We start from the raw sequence: 24684 nt of genomic DNA, 5'->3' as shown, positions 1-24684 counted from the left end.
TGTGGCAGGTTCTTTTACAGGTTTTAAAATTTAAATCTGATTATAAATAGGTGATTTGATTACTGCTTAGCATCAATTCTTATGTGTTTCATGTTATTTGAAGGTTTTGGTTCACGAGTTGTGTTTAGAGGTTCAGAATATATCTGTTGTATTTCTTACGTACCAGTGGTGGGAAAACTGTAAAGTGCGTGAAACTGAGTAGGAGTAGTGTTTAGGAAACTGAAAGCGTTGTACTAATTTCCATTTGTATAGAGCAATACACTTAAGGTTTACAATGTTGAAAAATACATTAATTGTAGTAGCTGGAGATGTTTGTCATCTTGAAGTGAAATATTTGCATATGTTGCTACTTTACAGTAAAATGTATTACTGCTTTTGGAAATGAAATAGTGTACGTAGGATAGTGAAGGCATGTCAGGAGTCACTAAATGTTTGTCTTTGTTACATGGTCAATAATATAAGGGGGTTTGGTTTTATAAAATGCTTTATAAATGCTGTAGTCTGCTAGAAGAGAACTGTAATACTTTACTTAGAGGTATGACTTTTTCCGCAGACTACTATATATTCTATATGAGATCCTTTTTGCCTAAAAAAATGCATCTTTTTTTTTCTGTATTATGTCAAATGCTACATATTGGAACACTTACACCATACAAATACTTTTCCTAAAACTCTTATGCACTTTCTGCATTTCTGTAATAGTAGTAACAATAATAATAATAATAATAATAAATTCTTAAAATAACACTATAGTTGAGGCTGGATTTAAAGCTTCCTAAATCTGCGGCATCCACTTCCTTAATTCAGGCAATATTTATCCAGTGGTTTTGGGGATGCTTTGGCTTTATTGGACATGGGCAGATTATCCACAAGATGCATGACACTGTAGATTCTATGTCCAGAATTCTTAGACAAATACTCTAATTCTGTGTAGACAAAACTTCTAGGTGAGGCAAAGAAGAGATTGTACCTGAAGAGACCTGCAGTCACAATAGCTGTGACTCCAGCATGTTCTGGTTCAATTCCTTTGAAGGAGACTTTTGTCAAATACAGACCTTCAATGATATATTTGAACATCCACAGGCGGGTAAACTTTGGAGGTAAAATTTATATAAGCATTATATAGTAGTAGAGTGTTGGTTTTTATAGGATTGCAGAAGTGCACAGAATTCAGGATATATCATAATTTTGTAGATTGACTGTTACCTGAAGTTGCAGGTACAATAGCAATAGATGAATACCTACTTTGTAACACTTTTCTAATAGACACAGACTTGCAACTCCTAGACTGTTCCACAAAGTAATAAAAAGCAGAAAAACATAGTAAACAAAAACCACCCCAAAGCAAACTAAAAAAACCACACAGAAAAAGAAGTCTCAATTTTCTCTGCTAACTAAAGGAGTAGAGTGATTAACAGACCACTGAACTGGTTCATAGCACCTATGGATCAAGCCATCCAAAATTATCATCTTGGGGCATATGTAGTAATCAACACTTAATTTTCACTGTAATTTAAAGTTATTTAATTCTTGATGTTTTCAATCATGATGGTGCATGAGGACATAATTTTTCTGTTCTGTTTTCCAATTATTATCCTTTTTCCTTAGCTGTAGATTATTTTAATGCAGAGCCTAAAATAACAAGTGTTGTAAAATACAGCTTTTTGAACCTTAGAAATAATGTCTCTGGAAAAGATGTGTCACAGAGGAATATACCTAGGTGGGCTTTTTCTTGCCAGAGAGCTCCATGTGTGTGAAAATTTAAAATAATTGCCTTTATTGTAATTCAGGGATTACTTCATTTCATGATCAGCTGAAGATCTGGGCACCTAAAAAAAAAAACGCTTACACTTCTTGAAGAACTCCTTCAAAGACCCTTGCCTTTGTCTTCACCACTTGCCCATTCATTTCCAGTTAATGTTTATTGTACCAAGATTTGCGTACTTATGAAAGCTAATTTTGATCCTGAGATTCAACCCTAGTTATGTTCTAAGCTTTTGCTATTGGGCTTTTTTTTTAGAGATAGCCCCAGACATTATCTCCTCTTCAACCCCAGACTCATTGGTGCAAGGAAGAGGCAAATAAGAGAAAAGATTATTTCAGAGGAGGTTTAAGCTGGGGAGTAGAGTGATAAACATATGACTACAGGAAAGTGATATCCCGAGGATATCAGTGACTGATTTTTCACCTTTGAGGCATTCTACTAGGATCTCTAAAAGGTATGAAGTTATAGCCAAGATGATCTGGATGATCTTAGATATCATAAAACAAACTTGCATGTTAGGAATTAGGATGTGAGGGCTTGCTGTTCCCTTATTTATTATTATAGCTAGAGCTGGAGACCTCTGTACTCTCTACATTTCTTATCCATGAAATTCCTTCATAGAGAACCAACAATAGCAACACTTCTAGCATGACTTTAGCCCTTTTCCTTACAGATTTAATGTTTCTGGAAAACTGAATTTCTTTCATATTCTAGAAGTGTACGGACATCTAGAAGTTATATGACATCATATAACCATTTACTTCAAAGTAGAAATGCTGGAGGTTTTTTACCTACACTACAATATTTTTGTCATGCTCTAATTCACCTCTCCTATCTTCAAATTGTAGAACAAGGTAATTTCTGTTAGAATCAACAATGTCTATATGTTCAAATGAGAAGCAAACACAAAGTGTCATTATGAAGGACTTGGAAAACTTATGCAAATGCAGTACTTATAAAAACAAACAAAACTTGAAAATTTTTAAAGAATGGTAAAGAGAATAGTCTGTAAATGTTAAGAAATCATTTTGAGTGAGGTCTCACAATTTATTTAATAATGGTATTATGTAAGGCCACCTTGAGAGAGGACACATACCAGAAACACTTTATAGCTGTTCAAAGACCTGAAGAGGCTTTTGGATGAAAAGACACTGGAAAATGGTTACTTAGCTTGAAGTTAACTTAGTAAAAAAGACTATGACAGGAATTTATTTCTGTAATCATTGCTCAGTTAGTTTCATTTACCCCCTGATAATGATGGAAAGGGGAGAATGCATGAGGCAGCAGATTCTAAACAAATTTTAGGAACCTGTTTAATTTTGAAAGACTACTACCACCGAGCTCTTGGTTCACATTGTGCTTAAAAGGAAGGTTGAGAAATGCGTGTGGAGAGCTAGAACAATCCTCTAAGCTAGCGTACAGGTAGGACAGCTAATTTTTCTGGCATGTAGCAAAACTATTCTTGACAATACAGTTGTAAATTTTACCTCTGATCACTTTCCTGTTAAATTCCTTTTAGCTGTTCTTTTCCAGCTACTGTCTAAAAGGAAGTTCTTTATTTGATCAGCAGACTGGATGCTAGTCCAATTAGATACCACATTTATTCTCTTACCAAAATAATTCAGATATGAAAAGATAGAGTAATTTATATATGCCTGAACGTATAAAGATTGCAATAAAAATAAAATTTGAAGTAACTATTAAGCAGAGATGGAAAAATGCCACTAGAAAAAGTAGCACTGTCTGCTCTCAGGAGTTTTAAAATTAAAAAAAAAAAAAAATCTTCTCCTGTGAAAGCAGATGCTTTCCCAAGCAAATTATGAAATGCTTTTTCTGCCCCAGAGTAGGGCAGAAAATATGTTTCCATTTATGTCATCTCTCAATAGATTACTTTTATATTCCCCATGTAACCACAGCCTTTTTGTCACTCTTAGTGCATTTCAACTTGGGGATTTCTAAGCGGAATTTATGGTTGGTCTTCTAAAGCAAAGTATTTGGAAACAAGTTCAGCTCTGAGGCTGAGTGGTGAATTTGTTGTTTTGCAGTCATGACTTTGAAGATGAAGTTAGTAATCTAAATCACAATAAATGTTGTGTTAACAGTTTGCAGAATACCAGAGGTGCCCAGCTGAGGCACCAGCAAAGGCCCCAGTTGTATGAAAATGTGGACCCTCTAGGAGCAACTGAGCAAAGCAAAAGCTGAGGCCTTACATGTCTTATTTTTCAGTTTTTCTGAGCAGCTTGAAATAATTTTTGAAATATTCAGAGAACTTTCCAAATTCTGCATGATTCAGAAGGAAGGAGTCAAAGTTTAAGCAAAGCCCTAAAAGCTGAACCACAATTCTCTTGATGTCACCATCACATAAATACTGATTATTGCTATTTTACCTTTTAGAGCATGTTTTTATTTCTTTAGGATTTGTTCCTTTGGCATTTTTCTTGTAGTTTTATATATTCATTTTCTGTCTCTTCAAATAATTCTTCTCCATTTTCATATGTTACTTTGCTCCATCACAGTACTTCATGTTTTCACTCAGCCTGACTTAATGTTCACAGAGTCATGTCTGAAACCTGAAATAAGTCCTGGTAAGAGATGCTTTATAGTGACTTGAATGGAAAAGGAATAGATTATGTATTATCCTGTTGGTACCACTTTGTGGAACTCACATTAGAGTAATTTAAGGAAGGGAGAAAGAAAAGGTAAGAAAGAGCCTATACTGAGGATGTTTATGAACATTAATAGGAAAAAAATCAAATTAAAATAGGAACATTACCAACTTTCTTAATAGCAGAAGAACTAGGTATATCTAGCTTTTTGGCTACCAGATTATTTTTTGGAATTGAGTTTGGGTTTTTTAAAAGACAGAATGGGAAATATAATTCTGACATAAAACAGAACTTTCGTTTTATGCTAGACTAAATACTGTGAGACAAGATTACAGTAGTTAGTAAAACTTCTTTTAGTGGTATTACTGACTATTTGTTTTTCAGTGATGTACTAGTACAGATATTTCATCGTGGATATTTCTGTTTTATATTAAATTTTCATCTTTAAAATGATCTATTTATATGTGTGAATTAGCAGACTAGAAAACCTCACAATTTAAATCTCTTTGATTTTCTTACTTCAGGCAATACCACAAATAATCGTTTGTGTTTTAAAAATAGTTTTATTTGTAGATGCCAATGAAAATAGCTTTGCTTTGTTTTAAACTGGTTTATTTCCAATACATCAATAGCCCTATCTATCTCTGTGAGTTTAATATATCTATGACAAAATCAGACAAATAAGTAAAACCAACTATGAATTAATTTAAATTGCAACTTTTTCAAGCTGTAAAAGTCCAACACATACAGTATATCAAAAATGCTAAATTATTTCCTAACTACAAAGGGAACTTTTTTTTTTGTTCCAGCCAGACTCACTGTTGACAATCCTTGGATTTAATCAGAGAGGTAAAAGAGTATTAGAGGGGCCCCTGGTGGTCTAGTGGTTAGGGTGCAGGACTCTCACCCGGGTGCGACCCGGGTTCGATTCCCAGCCCCCCGGGCAGATGGAGCTCGTTAGCCCTGTGAGGCAATCCATCTAAGAGAAGGTCACTCTAAACAAACCTACGTCCTGGGGCCCTCACTGCCAATGTCCAAGCGTGCTCGGCCCCGGCAGTTGAACCTCAGGATTAAAGGGTGGGCTCAGTTCAGCGCACGCTGTGTCTCACCTAAAAAATCCACTGCGCAGGCTCGAAGGGTTAATGACCTTTCCCAAATCTTCGCTCGCGAAGACTGGCCACTATAAAAGAGTATTACAAATTAAAACTAGATTTTGGGGAACAACAGTACTGTTGCAAAATGTGATTAAGTTTTGAAGAATAAGGGCAAACACAAGCAATATGCAGCCAAAATGGAGGCTGCATGAGTGTTGCTCTACCTTTTAGTAAGTTTGGCTGGTACAATGCTTTGTTGAACTAGGTTTTATATTTATCAGTTTTCCCCTTGGCTCCCATGAAGTTTATCAAAACAGGTTTAGATACTCATTCAGTGAATTTCTGCATATTTGGCAGTATGACTAACCACAGTGTACAGACCTGTTGCACAGTGAATGTGTAATAGAAATGGTACTCCTTGATGGTTTGGGCTTGTTGTGCACATGCACCAATTTCACTGCCTAGGTGAACTCTGGGATGAGTTACCTGTCTGAGATTGAAGGAGACATGCTCCTGAGCTATGAGAAATTTAGCCTCCTTTCAGTAATAAACAAGAAATTAAAAAAAAAAGGAAAAAGGAAAATTTTGATGTTCATATAATGTACAAAAATATCAACAGAATAATTTAGTATAATCCAGCAGATTAATGATTAATAGTTTGACAACCCATTATTGCTCATTTATCATCTTACTATACTCTTATTCCTATATGTTTTGTCTGTGCAGACCCCTACGTCAGCTTGTCAGTTTTATCTTCGCATTATCTGATGTTATCAGGAGCCATTCATAAATTCAGGAGATCCTATAGTGACAGAAAAGATAATACCAGGCTGAAAGCCTTTCTGTCTCTTTTTTGTTTGTTTTTTTGTCCTCTTCCTCCTCCTCTGCAGGAATGAGAGAATTGGTGCTCTTCTATCTTTCTAAGGAGCACTTGGAAGGTTAGAGTGCAGGAAGTTGTCAGTTGGCTACATGATCTAAAGGGCTTCTTTGTTTCGTAGACACGCCATAGCTGTTAACCAGTGCCAAAATGCAGAAGTTTTGTGAGGTACTGATACACAGACATACAACATTCTCTTAAAAACTCATCAACTGTAAAGCAGTGCTGTCTGAAGCTTGCAAGTACTCTTCTAACACCTGATGAACACCATCATCTAAAAACATCACAGCCTTTGTCACCAGTGACCTAACATAACCGCAACAGCAAAACTAGTTTGAGATAATACTACTTTAGTTTTAATTTAAATACCATTTAGAGATTACTTGTAATTCCGAGCACCCTTGCATAAGACAATTTTCTGTCCAACTGTGTGCCATAACTTAGAATCTATAACTAGGCATGATATTGTGATGCTTTTGAAATTATTTTGGGAAGATAATGTGTTTAGGCGGTAGAATAAAGGGAATGTAATACTAGCACTAGAATTTTCAAGATAGCTGGCCCATTTCAAGCCTTATTCATAGAATCATAGAATAGTTTGGGTTGGAAAGGACCTTAAAAATCATCTAGTACAACCCCCCTTCCATGAGCAGGGACACCTTCCACTACAGCAGGTTGCTCAAAGCCCCATCCAACCTGGCCTTGAACACCTCCAAGGATGGGACAGCCACAGCATCTCTGGGCAGCCTGTTCCAGTGCCTCATCACTCTCATAGTGAAGAATTTCTCTCTGTCTAAACCTACTGTTCTTCACTGTAAAGCCATTATCCCGTGTTCTATTCCAATGCGCCCTTGTATTACTCCTCAGCACCTGGCAGTAGATAGTACATAAGGAGGTTTAGTTGTGTCTGTTATGTAGGTTTCTGTTTAGCAGAATTTAGACTAGTATGAGTCCACTTCAAATTTGTTAAATGTAAATGGGTTTCCAGGGTAGGTAGAATTATATTACACAATGCCTGTAATATAGCAGTTTAATGTAAAAAAATCCATTTTTACTCTTTAAGCAAAAGAGGTGTGGTACTTCTGGAGGTGGAGAGAACAATAAATTAAAACTGTCAGGTTTAGAAAGATGAGCTATAGGTGGGAGCAGCATCAACCATGCAGATGGACACACTGATGAATGGAATTGAATACTGTAGAATGAAAGCTAAAGCAGGAGGTGGGGGGGAGAAGTAACGCTCACTGTAAAACTGTGCTAAAGAGCAAAGAACATTTATTAAAATGGATGGCTGCAAGGTTATGTGCCATAAAGAGACTCTGAGGCAACTCTGATTCACTTATGCAATTAAGGGTTACTCAGATCCTTGAACATGAATACTTTGAATGTATTCTTTCTAAAAGTGGCTTATTCCTCCTCACAGGTGTAATGAGGAGCTCGGAATTGCTAAATACAATCTGGAGGCATATAGTTCCTTATGTCTCTCCTTCAATTTTTCAATTTTGGCTCAAAATAGTTCTGTGTGACATATACATCATAAGAAAATAAGCTACTAAGCTTGAAATACACTGCTGTATGTGATGTTAGAAAACAATTTCAGGTAAATTTTGCCCTTTAAAGAATGGATTATTCCCTCTTCTCTCCCCATGTCTCAGCTGGTGTAAGAAAAGCCATGATAATAGTGGAAATACCATCAATATAAATAAAGTGAAAAAGGAAAGACAAGTAGCAACTGCAGTGAATGCAGTAAAAATTTCTTTCAAATTCAGAGCTAAGAGTCTCAAGTGGAACATGCTGATTTTGAGATACTTCCAAAAGTTATATTGTGTCATACACTTTTTCTGTTGAAGTGCTAAAACTAAAGTTGATATAATTAAATACAATAAAACATACACAAATGCGTCAATACAGGAAAACATTCCACTATAGGTAGTGCAGCAAATCAATTTGCCAGTTGCCTTATTATTAATGTATATATCCCATTTTCTTTTTTATGGAGGAATAGTGAAAAAAAGGCAGCTGAGCATTTTTATTTTTAAGGGAACAGGAGAAAGCTTGTGCAAGCTGCCCCATTAATACCAACCTTATTGTATTTGTTTTACCCTGTAGTCCCATGATTTTGTCAGTTATACCTGAGATGTGATAGAGAAGAGTAAACCTCTGCTTTGCTTGTTGTAAATCAATGACTTGTCATTTAAGCAAGGTACATGAACTGAGGTAGTGTGTTCTGCTGCTAATTGCAAAAGTTAGTATGAGCTGTGCATCAAGTAATCGAGACCACAGAACTTAAGAGGATTTTCAATGTATGTGCATCCATTTGTGTACATCTCAATACATACTAATATACATTTTGTTATAAATAAATCAACTTGTGAAGATAAGAAAGAAGCATGGTATATCAGAGTGACAAACCTCCACACTTAAAAATGTTGAAAAACAATTTAAATAAACCCGTAGCGTGACATTTGGCTTTGAAATGGTAACGTCAAATACATAATTCTAATGAGTTAGGGATTTGTGAGTACTAGTAAAAATATATAGTAATAATTTTAAGAGTTGTTGCACTAATGCTTGTAGTGATGCAGTACCAGGATGCTTTAGAGATCTTACTTGAAAGAAAGCAGCTGTGATTCTTTTTTTTTTTTAACTCCAATGGAGAACATAAGAAATCATAGGACTAATATAATAACCTTGTTATATTCTAAACAAAAGTTTAAGTGCTACAGTCAGCATTGAGTTGGCCATGACCTTAAAGATTGTAGATAGGAGGTTGCAGAAGTCAGCCTACAGCCCTGGTTTGACAAAGGGTGGTTTTGGAGGCAAATGCAAACACTGTGCTTTCTATTCCTCCACGCTTTACAGTCATTACACAACATGAGAGTTTTGGGGTTTTTTGGAAAGGACACTTTAAAATTAAAATCAGTATAATAAAAATATTTATAAAGGTATTTTTCATTGAGAGGTAGGCTTTTGTCCTTGACTGTGGTGATTATTCTGATTAAGTGTCCTGGATCACAGCAGAATGCTTTTGCCTTCTTCCAGAGATGAAAAGTGAAGCTGGTTTTATCAGATTTGGAGGGTTTTTTAAACAGATTAGAATGAACTTATAAAGCCAAGAATGGCAATCATATTTAAGAGAATTAACAAATGGGAAATAGAAATACTAAGAGAAGGCTAAAGCGTTGTCTCCTCAGGTGTTTGCTATTTTGTTTACCATTTTATTCTCTCCCTTACTACTCTGAAAGAATAATTTAAAACACTCAACACTTAAAACTCTTTCTTCTTGTGAAAAGCTAAATTTTACCATAGAGTTTAAATATCTTACAACAGAGATCTTCAACTCTTCCTTGTTTCATGACCTGAAAATAAAGCAGGTCTAAGATCATGCTGCTGTCAGTAGGCAGTCCCTAATTTTACCTGCTCTGACTATGCAATTTCATTTTTAAGCTTAAAGATACTATTAGTATTTTAGTACGTAATGTATGGCAATAGTAACTTTAAAGTTAGTTGGGATCTTTTCAATCGTTGTTATATGTGGTGAAAAAAACAATAGAGAATAATTTGTGGTGATAACAATTTCATAAAAATTGATAGAAAAAGACTCATAAAAATATCTTTAATTGGTTTTTAAAAAATATATAGTTCATGTATAGTATACATGGGGCACTGAAAAAGGAATCTTTGTATAGAAGAACTCGTATAGATTTTATCATCTCTTTTTGTCACTTTAAATATAAAACTGTATTTTGTATTCTTTGTTCTCATTGAACAGAGGAAACAGATTCTGAAATATCTGCCTTAGGATAACAAAATAAGTGGACACAAATCCAAAAAAATTTTCTTGGGGAAAAAACCTGAAAGTAACCTTTATGGGAGAGAGCAAAACTCCTTTTATCAATCCTATTAAAAAAAAAAAAAAAAGAAGGTATTAGAGCTGACAAATGGTGTTATATTCCTTGGAGGAACATGAATAGAGGATACAACTAGATTTTTAAGAAGTAATAAGATTTGATCAGATACATTATATGAATATGTAAGAAAGTGTGAAAGGTTGTTTTTTGGCTGGTGTGTGTGTTTTTTTGTTTTGATTTGTTTGTTGTTTTTTTTTTTTAATCCTGAGGGGAGTTGCATCATCTTAACATTTATGTCATTGCTGGGAAGTTGGTGTGTTTTCCAGAATATTACAAATGTCATTCTTGAGAATGTCCCATCAACTTGAAGTAATTTCAGCATTGGTATGTGGATATGACAATACCTTTTAATAGATAAGAGATGACAGTGAGTGGATCTTTTTTTAAAAGTAAACAAATGGTTGAGTTTGGGAAAAAATGAGCAAGTACAGAAAAACTGAAAAGCTTAAATGGTCAAGCGATACATTATTTTGATTCCTACATTGCATTAGTCACCTTGCAGAATAATGTTTCTTTAGTTACCTTCTATACTGACTATTCAGAAGGAAAAAAAGCATGTTCTTTTGTAATTGATCAATAACTGGTATTTCCTACCTACTATAGTATGGCCAGTCTTTGCGGACGAAGATTTGGGAAAGGTCTTTACCCTTCGAGCCTGCGCAGTGGATTTTTTAGGTGAGACCCAGTGTGCGCTGAACTGAGCCCACCCTTTAATCCTGAGGTTCATCTGCCGGGGCCGAGCAAGCTTGGACAGTGGCAGTGAGGTCCTCAGGATGTAGGTTTGTTTAGAGTGACCTTCTCTTAGATGGATTACCTTACAGGGCTGACGAGCTCCATCTGCCCGGTGGAGTTTCCCTGACCGGGATCCGAACCTGGGTTGCAGCGGTGAGAGTGCTGCATCCTAACCACTAGACCACCAGGGGTCCTACCTATAAGCCTCTATATTTGACTCTTTGGGTAATTTTGAGGAATGCAAATAAGGTTTTTAGGTACTTCAAAGAAATAAAAGATTTAGACTGCCTACCAGCTCTAAAATTCAAGTGATTGACAAAGCAGACGTATGATGATAATATTAAAGGGAGAAAATGGAAATCCTTCTTTAAGATATTGATTACTGTGATGCTTATAAATGGATTTTTCTTCCTTCTTTTCTGTTATCATTTTCAAAGACAGTGTGATTGATCTCGCATGAGGGAAAAAAGAGCTGGGAGCATGGGCAACAGGAGCGCAACTTGCGCTTGCCAGGCAATGAGAATGATAGATTGTGTGAGAATCACTCTACAGGGTTCTGAATCTGATCAGTGGAATATCAGGTTGCTCCTGTAATGACCAAAGAACATTTTCGTAGCAGCTGGTGTTTTGAGACGATAAGAAAATTATCTGTTTTCTAGTGAAAACCATTCTGTAGTTATATTCAACATAAAGTAGTGAGTCTTGTAGGATTGGCCATCCTAATAGTAGTATTAATCAAAATACTATCACTATTTGTCTATTAGGGTTGTAGAAGTGATTATTAATTATTTTATTATGTTTCATTTGATCTGTTTTTCATGTTTAAATTATTTTTCTTCACTCTTTTTTAATGAATCATAGGCATTAAGATGCTTTCTGATGACATAGGGCTATCATACACAGGTAACAAAAAGCATCATATGCAAAACAGATTCCGAATTAATAACTTTGACTTCTCTCTCAATAATACAGAATCATTAAAAAATGAAAACAATACCTGACCTTGCAGTTTTGGAAATGCAAAACATGCTGAGACATAGGACCCACATTTAAGTGACATTATTCAAATCAGGTTATTGCACTTCGCTCCTTAAGAAGGCATTTTGGATTCCTGTTCAACAAAGTATATGAATGTAACACATGACACAATCCTCTGGTATATTTGTATTTGAAGAAGTAAACTCTGCAAGGATGAGTACACACAGGAAATCTCTGTAATGTTCTGTCTTTGCAAAGTAGATTTGAGAACTATTAAGTAATTCTTTGAGCTTATAAAATGAAAACAGTTCAGAAAAAATATAATAACTCTTAGAGAAATGATTAAAACATCACATTATGACAAGGTCAAGCACTTAGATTAGCATAAAAAGCACTTGTGAAAGACATTTGCATATCTTGGTAAGTGGTCAAAAGGTGAAGTCTAAGTTCATAGGTTAATATACGCTGTTAAAAAATCTTTCTAAAATAATACATTGTTGTTTTGCTAAAGTGGGATATGTATGCGCATAAATCGCAGTTTCTTTTTTAATATTAAACATACATTATATCCACTAAAATACGTATTAAATTATTTGAGGCCTTCATTCTGGAATCACTTAAAATTGTGAGCATCCCATGTAATCATTCAAGCTGTTCAAACCTTCTCAACTTTATTGCTCTTGGTTTCTACTGTGAAAGAATTAACTATTGATTATTAGTGAGGGATGTAATGAACTTTTTAAAATTTTACAGAGTAAAATAATAATAGAGCCCCTTTTTTTTTATAAATAGCACTTAAATAACCGTGTAAGGTAGAAGATCGTTAGTTTCTTGCTGTCTGTTCAGTCAGTAAAAATGTATATATGTACTGAAAGACGTCATGTTTACTTCATACTTCCATGAAGTGGAAGAAATCTTCTAAACAACTTGAATTAGGAAAAATAGTTGGTGAGTTGATAAACTTAAAAATTATTAAGTCAATATTGCCAAGGTAATTTTGTATGATCTATAGTATGTGAAAAAAATAACTAGCAAAGGAAACATCTTTATCATATAAATGACAATATATGTTTTTATCGTTTCAAAATAATTGAAAGATCTTTTTCTGTAACTTCTGTAACTTCACTGTTCTCCAACTCCTATGTTGGAGGCCAGAATAACTATGTTGAAGAGTCAAATTAGACATCCCATGATAGTTGGGTGGATTGTTCTGCCATGTGTATACACCCACTTCATCCAAGTTTTTCTTCCATCGTACACTGAACTTGTGAAACTATAGTTACAATCTTTGCTCTCCGGAGTTCCAGCAGTTTTTATAGGTTACAAAGGCTCTGTAAGCAGGATACGTGCTACCTGAAAGTATAAAAGTATTTATCACCAAATAGACACAATATTTAGCTAGGGCTAATTTGCTTTCAGACTGTATGTGAAGATGCTCTCCAGTTCTTGCAAGGTACTCAATGGGTCCTTGCTTGCCTGACAGTTTAAGTACAACATGTGTAGACTTCCATGACTCATTGAAACGGGCTGATCCTTAGTATTGTTTAAACTTCTTACTTTGTGTTTGCTTTTATGCTTTTACAGCTTTTCATACATGTGGCTTGTTTTCCCTCTACCTCGACTGACCTTATGTCAACAATCTTAGTTCTGTCTGCAGTTTTACCTTTCTTATATTCTATGGTTCTGCGGTACATAATTTCTGACAGCTTTCTCACAGTTTAGTAGGTTCCTCAGAAGTCTGTGCCAAAGTTATTCATCCCTGACATAATGAAACCTCAGTCCTTAGGAAGAAAGTTAGGCAGTTAGCTGTGAGTTAACTCTGTGAAATATATGCCAGTCATCCCTGTTCTCATGGTTTGAACTGCAGATACTTGTGGGGTGATGGAGTGTACTTTGGTCCTTCATTGATCAGCATGTCTGGGTTTCTTAGAGGCAGTGAGAATATGGTTTATGCTCAAGTCTTAGCTTTAGCAGACAAGTCTAAAGTTTTGACAACCTCTGTGGCTCAAGACTTCTAAGTAAAAGGATTTGTGGAGTAGGCAGGAATAAGAGGTGTAAAGTTCACAGAAGTCATACAGGAAATTACTTATATATCTGTGGCTTTCTTATTAAAACAAACAACCCACCCTGGATTGTGCTGTCCTCTGACCTGATTATCCACTAGGTAGTTCAGTATGTATTCTGAAGCCATAAAAATAAGGATGAAGGATGTCTCCAGTATCACTAGGTGAGACTATGCTGATTTCAAGGAATTCAACACTTAATACCAATATGCTAAGGGAAGATGCACTCTTGTTCATTATCTTTGTTCATACAAACAGATTTGTTAGTTTTGTTCAAAGTTGGGGTAAAAATGTTAGATGCTAATTTATTTAATTGTCTCATTATCTAGATATTGTTTATGCTCGTGCCTCATGTGTTTCTCTTGAAGTAATGTTATGTATCTGCTAATTTAAACAGATCTTGTGATAGAGCTATTACAGATATTGAGTCAACTTGCCTCTCTGTCTTTAGAAAAATCTGTATGCGTGGTTTTTGTGACAGAAAATGAGGTCTGTGATATACATGAATGCTTTCCACATCTCCAGTATTTGCTAAGCCAAATCTGCTTCAGCTCTGAGTATGTGATCGTTTCTAGTTAAATGTATAGGAAATGCATGGAACTATGTCAGATCATTTCATAGTAACATAGTAGGTGTATCTTTTGACATTTGAAAGAAATATCTCAATAGTATATTGACAACTGTAGTTTTCTTCCAGGATGCTTCTACATGAAAAGGCAACTTTGAAGGAAATCCAGCCAACTCTAAAGAAAGCAAGTTAGATTTTATAATACAGGTGTTTTGTCCTGATTATGTTAATCTGACACAGACTGACTGTGTCCTCCAAAGACCATGGCAAAACATAATCAGGCAGTCTCTCTAAATTGGAATAACTCTAAAATCTTCTAAAGATGCAAATGTAGTTATCAGAGAAGAGTTTGAAGAGTTCTTTCAAAGATAAGTTTTTAGTAACTCAGATTTTTGTCTACTAGTCCGTATTTGAAGAAATGTGTTTGAAGATTATCAAATCTAGCTCTGAAATACCATTTTTCAAGTGAATTCGGCACTCATGCATTTTATAGATATCATTAAATATGTCACGTTGCCAAAGAGTTGCTTGAAGCTAAATTATAAATGGGTTATATTAAGCATTCTCAATGTATTTGCAGGCACAATCACTGTGTATACAGGAAGGTAAGTTTATGTATGCAAACAGGTACATAGGCTAAAGTAATTGGGCAGATTGGCTAATTATGTTTCTAGGCAGACATGCACAGTTGGTATATGCAAATTAATGCAATCACAAGCATTGCTGATAAATGAAGCCCATATATTTCATTTTACCCTTTAGATGTCAACAAGGTCACATAAGGTGGAGCTTGCATATTCAGTAATAGTTATTTTACAGATATCAAAGCCCTTTTCAGGAAATTTAGAAAATTTATCAGTGGAAGAGGTTGACTTTCACGTGGCATCATATATTTATTGTGACAACGTACTAACAAAGTGTAAGAGCGTTTATAGTGTTTGAAGCGGAATCACAAAATTAAATGGTAAAATTTCATTAGCTGCAAGTTGCAGTGATCTGGATTTTTTCTTGCATGTTGAATTATAATAAATACAAGGAAGAAACAAGTGATTTATTAAAGTGAAGTAACCAACTTCTTTGTTTGCTAATTTTTTTTCTTGTCTAACATTTTAAAATGTAAAAATATATTGCTTTATCTGCATATCTCACATTAATGATAACCAATTATTCATACTGGGGTTAAGTAATGTACTTAATTCATGATATTGTGATCTGAATTCAACATGATTTATGTCATCACTGTAGTTTCTGAGTTATTTCCATGTCAATAGTTTGTATGCTGGCTCATTGCCTAGCTATAAAAAAAATAACCACAACACCTGGTTACAACAAAATAGTCAACAGAAACAAATCTGATGCAGTTAAATTAATGGTGAAAGGAAATGTTTGAGTACATAAGTAAAATGCATTTTTCATGTATTTTATGAAATGCACATATCTACCATAACTAGCATTAAAAATACTTTTAATTGACTTTTCATATTTTCCAATCATCTCAGTGACTGACAATCAAAAATAACTATTCAGCATCTTTGATAACACAGAATCTAGTTTTGGCATCGTTGTACTAAAGCTTCTGAATAGATATCTATATAGACCGTTTCCATGACGAAGTATCTCTGGATTGATACCTTCAAAGTATCATTTTTTATAATTTGTTTATCATTGTACATTCCATTTCAAGTTTGGAAAAATACAAATATAGGTTTTTTACAAAAATATTGTTAGTTATATTGAAACCCAGTTTTTGATACCAGTGATCTGCTGAAGGTCTCAGGGGACTTCTGTGTAAAACAGAAAACATAATGTTCTTCATCTTAAATGAGTACCCTGGGGGACACTGCATTTAAAAGCCTAACGAAGCAGAGGTTAGTTGAGGGAAGGTAATCTATCTGACTACATCAGATATTTTCTGTTTTTTTCATACCTCTTCACTCGTCACAGACCTGTGATTTCTCTGTTCTGAGCTTATTCTAGTTTCCATTCTCCTTGCGATCCTTTGAGACACATCATTCTCTTTTCCTTCAGGTGATTTTACTTATCTCCATCCAAAAGGGCTTTTTGTTTACCTTTCTCTGCCTTTTGTTGTCGTTCTACATCGAGGGCATGCACAAGAGTGCACGGATACTAAAGCACCACTAGTCCTTTCTTTGACATGTTTTAGGCATGAGAGACCACCGTGTGTCTCTCAAATTCTGCTTCCAGTTTCTGTTTTTCGCTGATATCAGTGAGCTTCTCTCTGATGTCTGGAACTTTTGAAATGGATTTGTGCAGCATTTTAAAGTTACTCTATCTCTGATAAACAGAAATTGCATCATGTTAATAGTTGGGACACTGGTCCTGTCAGTAGCCTCAGGCTACTGTGGCATTTCTGGATAATTGTTAGCCATAAAAGTAACAAGAAGTAAGAGAAAGATGCAGCCATCTATATAATCTAATGATGCTAGAACTCGTGTGAGTGATTGGAAAACTCTCAGTCAAATGAGAGGAACAGCAATAGTCAGATTATTACTATATATTATGCATAAGCAAAGATACAGTTCAACTTTGCTTTTTCTTAATATAATAGAAATAAGATGATCTTTCTTAGTCTTCAGATTATGCAACTCAGCAGAAAGGATTGCTCTTTATTCTTAATTAGGGTGGTATGTTTGAATTGTTTCCTTTTTTTAATACTTCCTAGTGGACATAAAAACTTCCTATATTCATATTTTACCACTCATTATGCTACACATAACTGAATCTATAACTGACTTTTTCACCAGTAACAGACAGCTTCTGTGTACAGCATTTCAGGTTCCTGTTGACACTCTAAAACATCTGTGCAGTTCAAAATTTCACCACACAGCATAGTCTGAATTTAAACTTCCATAACTTCTGTGATTTTTTTTTTCCTTCTAAAAGACCACATTTACAGCTGAAATTAGGCACAACATAAGAATATTAGCATAGCTTGAAAATGGGCTTTTGTTTTCTGTCATCACCACTTTACTGTTAGGTATGTGCTTTTAGCCTTTTATGCTGCCCAATATAGAACCAGAGGATGAGAAGTTTATTTTCTCACATTTATTTTTATTACTCCAGACAAGTTCTTCTCAAACAGTGATTCATTACTAGCAAAATAGTTCTAGATTATCTGTAGGTTAACAAACCTGAGAGAGTTCTGCTCAATAAAGAATATTTGATTTGAGTTTTTTATAGGTTTGAACATTTGTGTGTATCCTGATAAGTCATTGCTGTATTCTAAGTGTAATCAATTTTAGACTCCTCACTAAGATCCTAAGCAGAAAACACAGTATAAAAATCACGTGTTATTGTTTATTTTTTTTTGTTTTATATGCAAGAAGTTAATGTGTAAAACATATTCTTTGGTCAGTCTGTGAACTGGGCAACTCATAAAACAGCTGTTTCAGGATACAGTGGCTGCTAAATACTTTCACAGTTGAAAAAAACAATTGGAAAAATTAATGAATAAAAAAATAATTCAAAGCTACAGAGAAAAAGCGTGTCTGTCTGAAGATGGCCATGTGCCACAAACTGAAGGCTAGCAAAGTATTCTGAAGAAGCATCAGTAACTTATTTTAGACTTTTAGTCGTACCCAGTATAGCTGGGTTAAAATGATCCATCTAGCTCTAAATATCTGTTTGTATCAGCATACACATATATGCTTATGTAGATTGATCTGTGCCCTAGTGGATTACCTTTTTTTCCCCCCTTTGAACTTTGAGTGTTGACTGAATTTTACAAGTTGTAATCTGTGAAAGGCGGTGTTCAAAGTGAGGCAGACAGTACTCTGAAGGACCACCTACCTATAGTATTTTATTTATAGTATTTATTAGAAGTATTTATTGTATAGTTTTCTGAAACTTAAATGTTGCCTCCTTAAACGCCAGTATTGATACTACAGTTCTAGTCATACTATTTAATAACAAAAAGAAGAGTAAGTGCCACATAAGTCAGACATCTTTCACTCATCAATAAGTGTAACATTCACCAAAGCATCATCTTAATCACCTTTTTCTACTAAGTTAGAAAGTGAAATCACTACAATGAGTAATGTACAAAGGTGAGCAAGTGTATACCAAAGACATTGGCAGCTCTTCACTTAGAAGAAAAATTTGTGTTTTAAGTTACTTATGGCTTACTGTTTGTAAAGGCTCATTGAAATACCCTGAAATATGTTCTATTTTTACTACTGCTTATCAGAATTACATACTTTTTGTTTACTTACAGTATGAAAGAGGCTGGTTTAGGCCATAAACAGTGGAGGGGTGGTCCCATTTCATCAAACTGCAAGCAGTGTCCAGTAGTTTATACCAATCCTGTTTGTGGATCAGATGGTCACACATACTCATCTCAGGTAAGAATTAAAGAAAGAACTAAATTAATCTTTCATTGTTCCAGTCCATTCCAGCTCCTGGAAAACAAAATACTGTATGATAACAGAAATCAATATTTATTTGTTTTGGCTAAAATATATATTGCAGACTGCAATCTATAACAATTGTAGTATATTATATGATATAAAAGCAAAACAGTAGCAAATCCTAAGCAGCGTAAACCACTAATCCCTGGAGTAGCACAGTGTAAGAGTGCTCCACAATGTAACAGAGCTCCAGGTTAAGTCTGTCTGCAACAGACACCGTGGCAGGATTTTTAGGAAGCAAAAAAGTGTTGCGTGTCCCCAGTAGGATAGGTATTTTAAGTCAGATTTTCCAGTTGACCATTAAGGGTATGCTTTACATTCCAGGTATCTAGGCAACCTAGATGTAACATACGCAGAAAGAAAATGTAATAATTTAAATAATTTTTGTATATCTTTCCTTGCAACAGCATTTTTTGAGTTTTCAGATCATAATCAAATCTTACTGCTGTAATCCTAAACCTTCCTTTCTTTTCTCTCATAATTATTTGGAGACAGAATAACAAATTTAAAATATTACTGTTAGTTTACCCAGACTTTTTTGGATGAAAGATTTTGTGCTGCTCATTCTGAAGTCCAGAAATCATAGGACTGCATTAGTACAGTGCAGATATGAAACTTGTGAGATGGAGGGACTTCATAACGCTGAAAACAAATTAATTTGTGTAGCATCCTTTCTTAAAACTTTCAGTAGAAGAATGTTCTGCCAGCATTAACAACTGAATCCTCTCTAGCAGAAAAAAAATGTGGGCCTTTTTTCTCAGAAACAGCATGCAATTCAGTAATGTGAGAGGAGCTACTGTATTGTGTCTTACTGACACTGTAGCCTTACCCTAACAAATTTTTTCATTACTAGATAATATTCAGTGCTTCAAGAGAACTATAGTAATAGATTAAAGTGATGAGATGGAAAACCTCTGTGTTTGTTACTTATAAAGAAAAAAATTCCCTAAAGCTTTTTAAACAAAATACATTTAGGGTATTTCCTATTATTTAAAGATTTTTAGTTACCATTTGCTGTATAGAAGTTTTTGTTTGTTTTTTTACTGTAATCACGAACTACATCTGAAGTTTACAAAACAGAATTATTTTCCAGGAGTGACTGGCTGTTGGATTGAACATCAAGTATCCTCTCAATGGATAGTTTCTTCTTGATAAAATAAAACCATCAGATATAACTAGTGCTTCCTAAACCCTGACAGTTCTTATGCTTTTATCCTAAATTTTATGTTAGAAAATGTTTTTCTTACTACCTTGAATTTTTAATTTTCAATTAAATTTTTAATTTAATTGATCTAGAATCCTAATTTTTCCTTTAAAGAAAACAATTACAAATTTCTAATGCATACACCAGGATATCTGAGACCTTACACATGAATTTTGGACTCTTTGGCATAGCAAAAAATTAATTCCTTTCAGTGACAATATGACTTTAATTTAGGAATCTTGAAAGTGTTCTTATTTTGATTCACAGTAATCTCCTGGCTATGTTTTCTTTTTTTTTGTATGAGCTAGAAGTGTGCTGACATCTTACTACATGTTAGATGATACTGTCATTTAGTATTTATTTTTCCTTGCCAATGTGAAGGTTTGGTCAGTCTTTAGGTCTAAGCCTAGCCTGCACATAGATATAAAACAGATGGTAGTCTCTAAAATTTTGCAATTTAAGTAGGTGAGGTAAATAAGTTGATATAGATGATACTGGATGAGCAACTTTTTAGTTTTTAAATACTGTATACTTGATCCATTACAATCTCTCCCTGTGTTCTTACCTAGTGTAATAAAAACATTACCTCCAGTTTTAACCTCATTGCCTATGTCCTATTTTATCATATAGGAGTACTGTGTTATAAATAGTCCTATAGGTAGAAGCGATCCTTCTGGCCTCTCATGGTCTGGTCTGGAGTAGGTGTACAGAAGTCTGTAAATATTGCTAAGATACACATATTTTTAACTCAGTTCATGTGCTAAAGGTGAGGCTGTGCTTATCCAATGGAATAATTGAGAAATCAGTGGATTAAATAGACACACTCTGCTTCCATCCCAGTGCATAGTCAGTGCTGCAGTCAATTCAGTGGTACATTATCTAACCTCTATGTCCCTTTATGCATATAATGCAGAAATAATGCGGCATCAGAGAGGTTTTGAAGGGTTTTCTTCTGTCTTCCACTTCCTTGTAATGGTAGATTTCAAATCTAAGTTTATGACAGCAAAATGCTAAAAAAATTAATTACTACAGAAGATCTGTATTAGCCTATAAATATTTATTTTTATTTCATGTCAATGATGTGAGGATTCTATGGTGCAGTTTCATCAAAATAGAGGTCCCTTTGCAATGTTATTTCAAGAGTAGTGGTTTTAAAAGTTGACATAAAGACAAATATTTGTGTTCCTGTACTCTAGGCAAAGTTTAGTTTCATTGTGTCATCAAACTCCAGTAGGAGTTTATACACCAATTTTCTTGTGTTTAGAATGCATTCATCAGTGACTCTGGAAAATTGTATAATACATTTTCTGAAAAAAAGTCATTAAATAGTAGTACTATTGTAGAACACAGCCAGTCAGTTGACAGGAATCAGATGAATGCTGTTTTCGGAGTATACCCTCGCTTTTCAGAATAAGCCCATGCAAATGCTTGTATTAAGTTACATAACTAGAGATATTTCATACATGTGTTTTGTTTTGGAAAACAAACAAAAGGATTTTATAACAGCTGGACTGTCTAGAAAGAAAGGTTGTCTTCTAAATTGAGCTTTTTCAGAGTTGGGTAAGGATGTTTTGTTTTCCACTCATTTTAGCCCACAGTTAGTCACATAAAGTCAGTGTAAAAGAAAAGCAGCAGATGTGAGATGTTCGTTATTACCATTACAAGAATGTTGAAATAAAAATATTACATGCTGAAATGTTGAGTAATCAAAGTGAACATTAATCATTGTCTGAGAAGAAATTCAGTATAAAGAGATCCTGCCAGGGTGGTGTTACGATTTTAATTTAATAGCCTTTAAATAATACTGCATGTGTTACGCTTGGTCTGCTTTTACCTTCTACGTTTCTCTAAACTTTGGCACTTGGAAGTGCATATGCATTTTTACACTTAGGAATTCTCAAACAGTGCTGTAGCATAGAGCTTTGGGACCACTGTATACTTGACATTCTCCGTGAAAAAAGCCCATCCAGCTCTTGCAGCCTGTTTCTAGCTTCATCTTTCCTGAGATGAAAAGGGAAGTAAAACGGACATGGAGTGCACCTCAGATGGGGTGTTTTGTGAAAGCAACCCACCTACTGCCATTCTTTTACCCAGGGATGCAACTCAGTGCTGTGCAGCACACATTGTAAAGCTGGTGTAACTGTGGATAAGATGATGATGATGCTTGATAAGCATCTGTGGATTAGATGATGATGACTTGAATGCTTCTGTTGGAACAATTCTCCCATATTGTATTATATTATTAATGGACCTTTTGAAAAATAGCCATGAGGAATAAAAGTACGGTCATGCAGATGGAATTGTCTTTTGAGTGGTTTTTGCATATTTTGATTATAGCTCTGGTATATGGTATAATAGCCTGAAGTTTTCTTTCTTAAGTTGAATGTGATTGACAGTTAGTCCTGCTATAACAAAATCTAAAATGAGACCAGTGAACAGTGCTTTGAGTATTTTGAAATGAAAACACCAGAGAAATAAATTAATCTTTGGAATATGCCCATTACCCCATGATTTAATTTCAGAATCACTTTGACAGTTTAGTGTTAGCAACAATTTGCTCAAGATGATTTTGTATTGATTGTGAATTTTTTTATGGAATACATTTTCTCCTAGGGGGCCCCTGGTGGTCTAGTGGTTAGGGTGCTGCACTCTCACCGCTGCGACCCGGGTTCGATTCCCAGCCCCCCGGGCAGATGGAGCTCGTCAGCCCTGTAAGGCAATCCATCTAAGAGAAGGTCACTCTAAACAAACCTACATTCTGGGGACCTCACTGCCACTGTCCACTGCCACTGTCCAAACTTGCTCGGCCCTGGCAGATGAACCTCAGGATTAAAGGGTGGGCTCAGTTCAGCGCACGCTGTGTCTCACCTAAAAAATCCACTGCGCAGGCTCGAAGGGTTAATGACCTTTCCCAAATCTTCGCTCGCGAAGACTGGCCATATATTACATTTTCTCCTACCTATGAAAACTTCATGTTACTGATGATATCCCTACATATGTAAATAGCAATAAAAATCATGTTTTGCAAAAGCAATAGGTCTAAACTAGCTTCTCAGACTAAGATAGAAAATGTATAGAAAAGTAGTCAGAAAAGAGGATAAAAATTCTTGAAAGGCTATACAGATAGACAGGTATGTGGATTTTGATTTTTTAATATTCAGATATTTTCTTCAGTCTCCCAAATTATGATTAATTTCTCATTAGAAGTGTTGAAAGAGTCAGTGGATGAAATCACACTGTGTGAAGGACTGAGATTAATACTAGTTGTTTACTCCATCCACATTTTGTTTATCATTCGGCATGACCCTAAATTGCTAGATTTTTATTCTTATGACATCCCATATTAAACATTTTTCTTTTTAAAATTGTTCCTACCTTTATTAATTTCAGGTATTTTTAAGACTTTTACTTAATAATCTATATCTCTTAGCAGTGTGTTTGGTATTAAGACAGCTGGTTTGGAGGAAGCATAAAATAGATGTATTGACGTTTTTAATATTTGATGTTATTTTAAAAGGTTATGATTTTATAAAAGTTAAATTGATTTAAATATATTAATTAACATATTTTGAGTTTTCAGGTCAAATGCCTGAGCTATTGACAGATTTTTTCTACTTCAGAAGAGATTGCTAGAAATGGAATTGCCATTACAAAACAGATGTCTATTTTGTAATAGTGAATGGAAGTAGTTTTTACAAGCCTGATTCAATGTATGTCAGTCTTGCTTCTTCAATTGGGCTAATCCACTATGCCTTTCCATTTTTATCTGCCTTGTTACTAAGCAATCCACTGTAGATTTAACTGTCAGTTGAAATGTAGCCAAAAATAATAAGGTTAAATCATTGCCTGCCATCTTTAGTAATAAAATAATGTAATCTCTCTGAAATAAATTATTTGACAGCATGCAGGTCTTTAGTTTTGCAGCTGGAAGAAGCAGCTTCTTCCAGGTGCTCTGCCAGCATCGATTTGTTTTTCTAGTAAAAGTGGATTTTGTCAGAAAAGGCCTCTCAAAATTTAGATTTGTGTCTCTATCCCAAGCAACACCCAGCCAAAATCATTCTGGTCAAAGTGGAAAAATATAATCAAACAGAACAAAGTGTTTAGCTTCTAAAAAGATACTCTTAGACACTGTTGATGCAGGTCACATTTTTACTTAGCAAGAAACTGAAATACGGTAAAGTTTCATGTTTCAGACACCATAACAGAAATTTAGACCAGCAGAGCTATAAACTAGTCATGTTGGAGCAGAGAAAAAGAAAAGCTTCAGTCCTAGTAATTTGGATATCAATATCAATGAGGTAAAATCATCTTCCAAGTCTTACTTCGGTTTTTAAATTTGTAATTTTAAGAAGCTCACAATGAAATGTTTTAAGCACAAACCATTACTATGCAGATATTTCACTGAAAACAAATTCAGACGTACCTGATTGTTTGATTTTTCAAGTTTTCAGTATTCCTAATG

The 24684-nt window shown here is 34.7% G+C and overlaps 1 protein-coding gene across 4 annotated transcripts in view; it reads left to right on the top strand.

Moving 5' to 3' along the window:
* Positions 1–24684, top strand: part of SPOCK3 (sparc/osteonectin, cwcv and kazal-like domains proteoglycan (testican) 3) — a 171926-nt gene that overhangs the window by 87377 nt on the left and 59865 nt on the right. For all 4 annotated transcript variants that reach the window (XM_017805989.1, XM_017805988.1, XM_017805990.1 and 1 more), the window contains one exon: positions 18826–18952. In XM_017805989.1, coding sequence (XP_017661478.1) covers positions 18826–18952 — 127 coding nt within the window. The remainder of the gene's footprint in view (positions 1–18825; positions 18953–24684) is intronic.

Source organism: Lepidothrix coronata, unplaced genomic scaffold (assembly GCF_001604755.1).
Source record: "Lepidothrix coronata isolate B3197 unplaced genomic scaffold, Lepidothrix_coronata-1.0 Scaffold13, whole genome shotgun sequence".
Lineage (NCBI taxonomy): Eukaryota > Metazoa > Chordata > Aves > Passeriformes > Pipridae > Lepidothrix > Lepidothrix coronata.
The sequence above is the reverse complement of the archived record's forward strand: the minus strand, read 5'-3'. Positions and strand labels throughout refer to the sequence as shown.